Below are 11,672 nucleotides of genomic sequence, written 5' to 3'. Positions count from 1 at the left end.
TGGCTTCCGGCGCGGAAGTTTGACGTCACGGCGAGGCGCGCGTGCGGCGAGGCGCGCTTAGGCGGCGTCCGTGAGGCGTTGTGCAGCGCGGGAAAGTCGAAAAGGAGGGGCAGCAACGGCTTCTCGGCGGGTGAGTGGGGCAGCGGTCGTCTCCTCTAGAGGCCCCGCGTCTCTGCGGCCCGGTCTCTAGGCCCCGGCAGAGCCCGGCCTTTCCTTCTGGGGCTCCGCGCCCCGAACCTCAGCTTCCTCAACTGTCTTGTCGTGGGATGATCCTCCCAGGTATCTCCTTGCGTCGTTAAAATGACGAAGTGAGGAGGGAATTGACCCCTGCTCCCTACCCGGAGGACCTGGTCCGGGCAGCCCGTCCGGTCTCCCCGGCTTTCAGGCTTCTCTGGAAGCGGGACCGGTTAGCACGTGTTACGGGCGTGTGCCCTGAAGTCAGGAGACCCTGACTTGCCTTAGTTTTTCCATCGACAGAATGGCTGGTAATGGTTCTAAGTAGTAAACGAGGCAAGGATAAAGAAAACGCTTAGCATGACGCTTGGTACATAGTAAATGGTAAATATTATTGCAAGGCACTATTATAATCAAGAGTAAGTGTAGTTGGTAGTTAAGAGGATCCTGGAGCCGGATTGCTAAATTGGAATCCCAGCTCTGCCACTGAATGTGAGACTAATGGTACTACCTTAGAAAGTTTTGTGAGGAATAAATGAAGTATCAAATGTAAAGCACTTAAAATAGTTTTTATTAGCTGTTACTATTTACCTGCCTGCCAGCCATTCTCATTTAGCGAATATTCTCGGAAATTTTTTTATGCCAGGTACCGAGCTGGGCACTAAGGCATACCTGAAGTAAAGGACACTGGGTTCCTGCTCTCAAGGAGCCCCACAGTCTAGTGCATTGTAAGGGCTCCTACATATAGTCTGGAGCAGGGAAGCTGGAGTAGTAATCTCCCTTGGGGATAGGAGGAAGATGATATTTGACTGAGTCTTTAAGGAGGAAGAGTAATTTCCAGGCGGATAAGAGCATTTCAGGTGAAAACAACATCTTATGCAAAAGCACTGAAACCAGGAAGGTTCTAGTTTACAAAATAGAACTCCCTGTGGTTCAGGCCCTCCCCTACCTCTGCAGGCTCATTTCTCACTCTACATTCTCCCTGTTTCAGTGTTGAGTTTTTCTCTGCCTGGACCACTCTTCTCATACCTCTTCTACTGGCTAACTCTTATTTCAACCCTCAGGTCTCTGCTTTAAAATCACGGTCTCAAAGAGATTATCCCTGAGAAATCGTCCCTGCTTTTCTTCATCACCGCCAGCTAGACTAGATTTCCTCATAGCACCTTGCACTTTTTTTTTTTTTTCTTTTTTCGGTAAGCGGGCCTCTCACTGTTGTGGCCTCTCCCGTTGCGGAGCACAGCCTCCGGACGCGCAGGCTCAGCGGCCATGGCTCACGGGCCCAGCCGCTCCGCGGCATGTGGGATCTTCCCAGACCGGGACATGAACCCGTGTCCCCTGCATCGGCAGGCGGACTCCCAACCACTGCGCCACCAGGGAAGCCCTCTACTTTTCTTTTATAACTACATCAGGACTACTTGGTACTATATAGTAAACTCCCTGAGGACAGGGATTGTATTTGATTCACAGTTGTAACCCCAGCACCTAGCACAGTCCCTAGCATATAGTATTGGGTTAATGAGTTAAAGGAGCAGTAGATTGTGGCTAGATGATGAAGAATCTTAAATGTCAGAGAACTGTGGGTTTTATCTTTTAGCAAGAGGGAAACGGTCTGGCTAAAGAGGCAACTAGGTAAACAAGTCTTGAAAACAAGGGAGTTTTGACCAGATAGAGGAGTTGAAATTTTCTCAGCACCTGGATTTAGATAGGATTTTACAAAGTCTTTGGTTTTGGATAGTTTTCTTTGAGCTAATAGCTTTAACTTCTCAGAATTTAGCTTCTAACAGGTAATTTCTGTTCTCTGATTTGCTCTGCAAAGTAATTTAACTGAAAAAGGCTTTGGTCAAAATGGTTTCCAAAAGAAGACTCCCAACATCTGAGGATAAAGAGAGCCTGACAGAAGATGCCTCTAGTAAGTGTCTAGTCATTTGTTGCTTTATTTCCTGTAGCAAATGTGTGAGGCACTAAAAGGGTTATAAAGTTCCTACTTTCAAGTGCTGGAGTCACCAAGGCTTAATGGATGGGGCACACAGAATCTAGTATCAGGAGATTTGGAATGAAATTTCTGCCTCTAATTAATTGCATGTATGACTTTGGGTATGCCCACTATAGTCTGTGAGTTTCAGTGTCCACATACGTAGGAGGAATCTGCATACATAAGAGCTTAACTATTGTACATCCTTTAGGTGCTGGGGCACAAAGATATGACATAGTCTATACCCTTTATTTTTTATTTTTATTGTTTTTAAAGGATCTCTGGATTGTGTTGTATTTTAAACAAGCTCCCCCACTTTCCACCACTTTTTAAAAAATATTTATTATTTATTTTTTTATTTTTGGCTGCATTGGGTCTTAGTTTTGGTACACAGGATCTTCACTGCAGCATGTGGGATCCTCCTCTGCTGTGTGAGGGCTTCTCTCTAGTTGTGGCATGTGGGCTTAGTAGTTGCAGTGCGTGGACTTAGTTGCCCTTTGGCATGTGGGATCTTAGTTCTCTGACCAGGGATTGAACCTGCGTCCCCGGCATGGGGAGGCAGATTCTTAACCACTGGACCGCCACGGAAGTCCCTTACCTTTAAAAATCTTATGGTCCCCGTTCCTGCCTTAAAAATGATCTAGATAAATGCTATGATGGTGATGTATAAAGGAAAAGCATCATATCAAAGCAAGCACACCAGAGGCAAAGGAAGAGTACAGAATCTGTCCATATGAGAATGCAGTTGACAGAAGCCCTAAGAGTTCCAATGAGAAGAGGTTGATAGTCTTTCATTCATCACACTCATCCACTCTATTAAGGCAATTCTAACGTTGCTTCATTAAGGGAGAAGAGTAGATAATCTTAACTTCAGGTACCTTTTTGTTTTTGTTTGCTTATTTTTTTATTATTTCTTATGGATTGAAAGCCTTGGGATGAAATCAGTCTGGGCTTTGTACTCAAAGATATGATATAGGAGAACCTGCTGCATTCTTTCTACCTCTATATCCTGATCGTTGGTTCTCAAACTGTGGTGTGCATCAGGATTATTACCTGGAGAGCGTATTAATAATTCAGATTCCCATGCTCCATCCCTGAAATTTTGATTCTCTGGGACATGACCTAAGAATATGCTTTTAGTAAGCTTCCCAGTGATTCCAACACAATGGTTTGTAGACCACATGAGACACCCTGACTGCTTTAGAATTTGGCTGGAAAACATTTCTCTGGTCTTTCTTGTTAGAGGTGGCACATTTTGAATTCTTCAAATGAAAACTCAGTAGGTGAAAATAATTCAATTTGTTGATTGTTCTATTTGTTTGTTTGCAAGCCATTATTGCTGACCCTTGTTAGAGAAAAAATTGCACAGCAGCATCAGTTCCAGAATAGTTCTTCAGGAACCCATCAACTTTCCTCTTAGGGTTATTGTTCTAGGGTTTACATTTTCACCTTTGCTTTAGTATTTGTCACATTCTTGAAAATTTTGTCTACTTTCAGAAGCCAGGAAACAGCCACTTTCCAAAAAGACAAAGAAATCTCATGGTCATAATGAAGTTGAAGAAAATGACAGTGTCTTTGTAAAGCTCCTTAAGACATCAGGAATTACTCTTAAAACAGGAGAGAGTCAGAATCAACTAGGTAATATTTTAAACAAAATCTTTTGTCTGGGTATAGTGAAAGGGCTCAGAACTGAATCATGGATTTTCTAGAGAGGCAATGAAGATTAGAAATGGGAACACCATCTGTCTTGAGATAAGGATGAAACTGAAATGGCTTTTTAGAGAATGTTGTTATTCTCTTTGGTACTGATTAATGAATGTTAAGTAAAGGATGTCTAATCCTTTTTTTTTTTTAAAGAAAGAATGTTATGTACTAGTATTACTTTATGTTTTCTTGTGAAAAAATAAATTAATACCTAGAGAGCAATTAGATCTGTGTCAGAATAATTTCAGAAGAAAATTTATAAAGCCACGTAAGGCCCTACTTTGGGGGCATAGATTATTCCATCCAGCTAAGGTTTTGGCTTTTTTTTTTTTTTTAAAGAATACTTAGTAGCTATCCTTTATAAAAGCTAATTCTCTTTTGCAATGGGTTTATAAGAGTTGGCTCTGAAATTAGGTTAGAAATATCTTTATTGGTTTCATCAGACAGGAACCTAGGTCTTAGGAAAGTAAAACTCTGGTAGGAAGTGTTAAAGACACTGGGGACCAACTAGTCTTCTTTCCTCATAGCTGTGGATCAAATCATTTTCCAAAAGAAGCTCTTTCAGACTCTGAGGAAACATCCTTCTTATCCCAAAGTATGTATTTTCTCATTAGTATTTTTGTTTTTGCCCAGTACTCTGGAATTGGGAGTTTAAAGACACTAACATAAAGTTGAATAGGCTTGAATGATTTTAGCTAATCGACAGCAAATGTTAAACTAAAAATCTTACTCTTTTTTTTTTTTTTAATGTCACTAAGATAGTAGAAGAATTCATTACTGGCCTGGAGTCTTACATTGAGGATCAAGACAGTTTCAGGAACTGCCTTTTGTCTTGTGAACATCTGCAGGATGAGGAAGCCAGGTGTGGAGACAAAGCACTGGACTGTTGCTGAAATTTAGTCTGTTACACTTAACTGGATTGGGAGGTGGAGTTGGGGCAGAATGTGATTTTTTGGAATTTTACTTTTGATTTATAGCTCTCTTTTCCTCAAAGTTTTAACCTAACCTTTAAATTATTAAGTTTATGATAACAAGACTAAGAACCAGAATGTTTTCTAGAATGTGTCTCACCTGTGTTGATACAGTTTCAACTCTACTTGTCTGTGACTTAAAAGCTATCTTCTCATGTTCTGTATTTCTTATCTAACAGGATAGTTTCTCCCTAAAAATTACATAGTTAACCAATTTTACAGGGAAAAGATAATAAAAACATTAAAACAAGAAAAACAAAATAGAAAACCAATCTCCCCCCCCCCCTTTTTTTTTTACAGCATGGGCACATCTTACTGTAAGAGCCTCATTAAATTGCTTCTGGGGATTGACATATTACAGGTGAGACTGTGCCACTTTTTCTGTGAACATTTAATGGATGTGATTTGTGGTATATGCCCAAGTGTAAGTGGCTGGAGCACAGGGCAGAGCAGGGTTAATGGGAGAGTTTGGGTTTGCAACAGGTTACCACAGCTCTGTTGCTGACATGAATCTTATAGGGCAGTATCTGTGTCTTTGGACTGAGCTGATAAACCCAATACATCTTGAAACCTCATTTACCTGGCGGCCTCTGATTCCTGCTTTGTAAAGCTTCATCCTGTGTTCTCTGAGTACCTTGTATATCTCTGCCATATTCACATCTGCATCATCTCCCATTTAGCTTCGTATTTGCTTATTAACTAGATCTTTCCCTTTTCCTCCTCCTTTCTCTCTTAATTAATTAATTTATTTATTAATTTATTTTTTGCGGTATGTGGGCCTCTCACTGTTGTGGCCTCTCCCGCTGTGGAGCACAGGCTCTGGACGCACAGGCTCAACGGCCACGGCTCACGGGCCCAGCCGCTCCGCGGCATGTGGGATCTTCCGGAACCGGGGCACGAACCCATGTCCCCTGCATCGGCAGGCGGACTCTGAACCACTGCACCACCAGGGAAGCCCTCTCTTAATTTATTGATTAGACAATCAGTGAGATGTTTTAAACATCTCAAATTATAGAAATATATATACAATGAAAAGTCTCCCTCCCACCCTGTCCTTCATTTTTCCTCTTTTCTTCTCTTGCACTGTTAATCATAATTCCTTTTCATTGGAAATCTTGAATAAATTTAGTTAGCTTAAATCTAAGAGCTCTCAAAAAAAAAAAAATCTAAGAGCTCTCTTGTTCCTCAAAAGAGAAATCTTTTCTTGCAAACTATTTGATAATCTGTTAAAGCCTGCATTTCATGGGTTAACAATTGTCATCATAATAATGTTTTTGATTATCAGATTATTTTAATGTTGCCTTGATAGTCATTTTGTAATTTTTCAGAGGACAGATTATTGATAAATCTTTGTATTCCAACAGGTTATATTCAAAATATAGGCAGCATTCATGTGGACATACTTTTTTGTTTTTAAATCTTTATTGGAGTATAATTGCTTTACAATGTTGTGTTAGTTTCTGCTGTGTAACAAAGTGAATCAGCTATATGTGTATATATATATCCCCATACCCCCTCCCTCTTGAGCCTCCCTCCCACTCTTCCCTATCCCACCCCTCTAGGTGGTCACAAAGCATGTAGCTGATCTCCCTGTGCTATGCGGCTGCTTCCCACTAACTATTTTATATTTGGTTGTATATATAAGTACATGCCACTCTCTCACTTCGTCCCAGCTTACCCTTCCCCCTCCCCATGTCCTCACATACATTCTCTATGTCTGTGTCTTTATTCCTGTCCTGCCACTAGGTACATTAGAACCATATATATATATTTTTAGATTCCATATATATGTGTTAGCATACAGTATTTGTTTTTCTGACTGACTTCACTATGAATGACAGACTCTAGGTCCATCCACCTCACTACAAATAACTCAGTTTTGTTTCTTTTTATGCCTGATTAATATTCCATTGTATATATGTGCCACATCTTCTTTATCCATTCATCTGTCAGTGGACATTTAGGTTGCTTCCATGTCCTGGCTATTGTAAATAGTGCTGCAATGAACATTGTGGTACATGACTCTTTTTGAATTATGGTTTTCTCAGGGTATGTGCCCAGTAGTGGGATTGCTGGGTCATATGGTAGTTCTGTTTTTAGTTTTTTAAGGAACCTCCATACTGTTCTCTATATTGGCTGTATCAATTTACATTCCTGCCAGGTGGACATTCTTATAATGAGGATTTCAATTATAGCAGGGTTTTTCCTCCAAGAACTCTCGTTGGAGAGAATTACAGCTAATTATGCATTTCTGTTGTACATTTTGAGACAATCTCCTAACTCCCTATGTCTTCTTTTTTAGCCTGCCATTATCAAAATCTTATTTGAAAAGTTGCCAGAATTTCTTTTCAAAAAGTAAGTGGAGTTACTTTGGAATGCTCAAAGTACCCTGGTGTACTTATGTTTCTCTCTGAAAACGTTGCTCTGAAGCATCATTGGTATGTCTGAAGATCATATTTATTATGACTCCAGATTCTTAAATGACTACTGAAGTTTTACTGGGTTGACTTTCTTTGAAATTTCATCTATTTATATGTCCATGTATTCCTAGGATACACAGTAAACTGGTAATAGTGGTTGTCTCCCAGGAGTGGAGCCAATTGGCTGGAGTTATATATTCTCTGAATACTGTTCTTTACCTTTTCAATTTTATACTGCATATGAGCTACCATTTTAAAAAATTTACTTTAAGGGAATTTCCTGGCGGTCCAATGGTTAGGATTCCGGGCTTTCACTCTCTTGGGGTCTGGGTTTGATCCTTGGTCGGGGGAACTAAGATCCTGCAAGCCATGTGGTATGGCCCCCCCAAAAATTCTTTCTTACTTTAAAAAATAACTAAGGGACTTCCCTGGTGGTACAGTGGTTAAGAATCTGCCTGCCAGTGCAGGGGACGTGGGTTTGAGCCCTGGTCCGAGAAGATCCCACATGCCGCAGAGCAACTAAGCCCGTGCACCACAACTACTGAGCCTGCACTCTAGAGCCCTCCAGCCACAACTACTGAGCCCATGTGCCACAACTACTGAAGCCTGCGCACCTAGAGCCCATGCTCCGCAACAGGAGAAGCCACTGCAATGATAAGCCCGCACACCACAATGAAGAGTAGCCCACGCTCGCCATAACTAGAGAAAGCCTGCATGCAGCAACGAAGACCCAATGCAGCCAAAAATAAAAATGAATAAATAAATTGACTTAAAAATAGTAATAATAAAAAAATAACTAAGAGAAAAAAAGAACAGCCTAACAGAAAAGTAGATAAAGGTCATGAATAGACAATTCACGGAGAAGAAATATAAGAGCATTAAACACTTTTTTTTAACGCTCAAGTTCATTAATAATCAAATACAACAATTTCAAACAATAAATAGATTTTTTTCCCTCTCAAAGGATCTCCCTTGTTGAGTGCGATGAACAGGCATGCTCATATATCACTGGTAAACATATAAAGCAGTGTAATTACTCTGAAGGGCAGTAGGTTGTGTGTATCAGAACCTAATTGCATACCCTTTAATGTTCAGCCATGCCTCCAGATTTATCCTAAGGCAATACCTATGAATGAAAACAGTAATGAATAATATTACTGTTTAAAGTAACAAAAATTGTAAACTGAGATATTCAACTATAGGAGATTGGTTAAGTAAATTAGTTATATCCATGTAATGGAATATAATGTGGACATTAAAAATTTTAAAGAGGATTATTTAATACCGTGCATTAATTGAAAAAACAGGCTACAAATCAGTATTTACAGTTCCACTCAGTATTTTGTTAAAAAAAGGTACATACATACACATTTACATAGACACATATACACATGTATATCAATGGTGGACCTCTCTGGGAGAGAGGATTTAGGTAATTTTTATTTCCTCCTTTTTAATATGTGCTGCTTCTGGGTCTTGTATGTAACAATAGTAAACTTGAAGATTTATCTTTAGAAATACATGATTTGCCCGAATGGCTTGCACTATGCTTTGTGTCCTGCCTAAGTCTTTTTTAGCAGTTAAATTTGTCTATAGTAAACAAAGACTGAGAATGCTGTCAAGAAGAGGAGCTGGAGGTGGTCCAAAAGTTAGATAGGAGGCTGGTAAGAAGGCAGAGACTGTCATTTTAGGGGAAATAATACTGGGAAGTTATTTATAATAATTTATTATGAATATTAATAATTAATGATATTAATAAATATTGTTATATTAATGATAATACTAATACTGAGCCAACTTCTCTTCATCCATAAATGGTTTTCAGTACTTCGACAGTCTAAATCTGACCTTCTGTTTCCATAGTGGTAAAAATTACTTGCATTTTTTAGTACTTTATCACATTGATGTAATTAGTTTTTTACCTCTTATTTTATTTATTTAGTTTTAAAATTTATTTTATTTATTTTTAAAATTTATTTTGGCTGCTTTGGGCCTTGTGCTCAGGCTTTCTCTAGTTGCCGCAAGCAGGGGCTCTTCTTTGTTGCGGTGCGTGGGCTTCTCATTGTGGTGGCTTCTCTTGCTGCGGAGCACGGGCTCTAGGTGCGCGCTCTCAGTAGTTGTGGCTTGCGGGCTCTAGCTCGAACCCGTGTCCCCTGCATTGGCAGGCGGATTCTTTTTTTTTTTTTTTTTTTTTTTTTTTTGTGGTATGCGGGCCTCTCACTGTTGTGGCCTCTCCCATTGTGGAGCACAGGCTCCGGACGCGCAGGCTCAGCGGCCATGGCTTACGGGCCCAGCCGCTCCGTGGCATGTGGGATCTTCCCAGACCAGGGCACGAACCCGTGTCCCCTGCATCGGCAGGCGGACTCTCAACCACTGCGCCACCAGGGAAGCCCGGCAGGCGGATTCTTAACCACTGCACCACCAGGGAAGTCCCAGTTTACCTTTAAAAACAATTTATCTTATTCAATTTGTTAAAGTTTGTTACCTTTATTTTTTTTAATTGTTCATATATTTTAAGAGATACTCTCCAGACTTTTCTTCCCCTCTCTAAACCCTCCCCAGATATAGCCACTAACAGTTTAGTGTGTCTTCCTCCAGACATCTTTCTCAACATACATAAGCATATGTCTCATGCTTTTTTTTGTATTACCTGTGTGTTTAGCACAGTGTGCAACGCATGGTAAGTGTTTAGAAAATGTTAACTGAATGGCTGAAATGTTATATGCAGTATTAATGCTTGCTGCTGTGTAAGTCAGAAAGGGTACGTTCCTGACTTCTCATCCATCCAAACATTCAGCGTGAACAGTGATGGACTCAACATGCCTCGACTCATCATCAATCAACTGAAGTGGCTTGACAGAGTTGTGGATAGTAAGGTAAGTTGGGGACTTTTTCTGTCTCTTGGGTTTATAGTGTGTTTTCCGCACTTAACCAAACTTTTGGCATTTGCATGGTATTTTTTCCTTTCTAAACAAAAAATTCATATTTTTCTATCCATTATCTTTTTTAGCTTTAATAATTTGAAAAGCATGGTTATTTCACCCATTAAATTTCTCTAAAATAAGAAGTGTATCTAATTATGATGACTGGATGTCATTTATTAAATAAATATTTGGAAGGAACTCATTAACTTCTCAAAGTACAGAGATTATTATTATGTTTTATTTCTCAAAAGCAATGAGATCCGGGGCTTCCCTGGTGGCGCAGTGGTTGAGAGTCCGTCTGCCGATGCAGGGGACATGGGTTCGTGCCCCGGTCCGGGAGGATCTCACATTCCGCGGTGCAGCTGGGTCCGTGAGCCATGGCCGCTGAGCCTGCGCGTCTGGAGCCTGTGCTCCGTGACGGAAGAGGCCACAGCAGTGAGAGGCCCCCGTACCGCAGGAAAAAAAAAAAAAGCAATGAGATCCGAAACCATCCTACTTCATTGCAAATGTGTTATTTTAATTACATATTGAGGAAAATTTCTTTGGGATTATGTTACTTGTTATTAAGCACCTTGGTAAAGTTGAATCTGTTTTGAGCCTGTTGCTTAAGGCCCATTTCTTTTCAGAGTTCTTAAATAATTCTACTAATTTTTGTCAGACATTCAAAGGCTAAATCTTTATTTGGAAGAACATGAGTTTTGGAATCTCATCTGGGCTGGAATTTTGGGTCTGCCACTTATTAATTGTGTATCCTTGAGCAGCACATAACCCTACATTTTAAAAATGGGAATACAGTTGTGAAGATTAAGTGAAATAAAGACAGTAGAAATGGGGGGGGAAAAAAGCAAAAGAACCCCCAATTGTTGGACTTCCCTGGCAGTCCAGTGGTTAAGACTGCACTCTCCCTGCCAGGGGCCTGGGTTCAGTCCCTGGTCGGGGAACTAATATCTCACAAGCTGCTCGGTGCAGCCAAAAAATTAAAAAAAAAAAAAAAAAGTATTAAATAATATGACATCCAGCCTATTTTTTTTTCTATGTACCATCTCATTTGTGAAAATCTCTGGGTCACTTACCTCTGATTTTAGGCTTTGAGCTTGAGTGTGTGTGTAGTTGTCGTATTGTACACAAAATAATTCCAGCTCTACATTTCATGAGTAGGAGGTCTTTCTCTATTCTGGGTAGTGTTACAATTCTAATAGTCTCCTCCACTGCAGGATCTCACCACCAAGATCATGCAGCTGATCAGTATTGCTCCAGTGTACCTGCAGCATGACTTTGTCACCAGCCTACCTGAGATTCTAGGGGATTCCCATCATGCTGATGTGGGGAAAGAACTCAGGTGGGTAAGCACCTCATCGGCATCTTGAGCAAGACTTCACTTTGGGAGCCTTATCACTGCAGTATAAAAAGAGTAGTAATAATGTGTTTCCTACTAAAAATAAAGATGCTGTGATGATCCATGTAAAATAATAATAATAATAATGTGTTTCTTTTTTTTTTATAAAAG

At 40.2% G+C, this 11,672-nt stretch overlaps 1 protein-coding gene across 4 annotated transcripts in view; it reads left to right on the top strand.

The window, feature by feature from the left end:
* The first annotated feature begins 45 nt into the window (after positions 1-45).
* Positions 46-11,672, top strand: part of FANCD2 (FA complementation group D2) — a 58,619-nt gene continuing 46,992 nt past the window's right edge. For 2 of the 4 annotated variants that reach the window (XM_081245753.1, XM_081245751.1), the window contains exons 1-9: positions 46-130; positions 1,991-2,083; positions 3,644-3,784; positions 4,378-4,445; positions 4,609-4,712; positions 5,122-5,182; positions 7,124-7,176; positions 10,039-10,117; positions 11,380-11,504. In XM_081245753.1, coding sequence (XP_081101879.1) covers positions 2,020-2,083; positions 3,644-3,784; positions 4,378-4,445; positions 4,609-4,712; positions 5,122-5,182; positions 7,124-7,176; positions 10,039-10,117; positions 11,380-11,504 — 695 coding nt within the window. In that variant the 5' untranslated portion in view covers positions 46-130; positions 1,991-2,019. Of the gene's footprint in view, positions 280-1,990; positions 2,084-3,643; positions 3,785-4,377; positions 4,446-4,608; positions 4,713-5,121; positions 5,183-7,123; positions 7,177-10,038; positions 10,118-11,379; positions 11,505-11,672 lie in introns of those variants that run through there. The other 2 variants (XM_081245752.1, XM_081245754.1) reach the window with 2 other exon arrangements.

Source organism: Mesoplodon bidens (assembly GCF_964165515.1).
Source record: "Mesoplodon bidens genome assembly, chromosome: 10".
Lineage (NCBI taxonomy): Eukaryota > Metazoa > Chordata > Mammalia > Artiodactyla > Ziphiidae > Mesoplodon > Mesoplodon bidens.
This window is presented reverse-complemented; position numbering and strand designations above follow the sequence as displayed.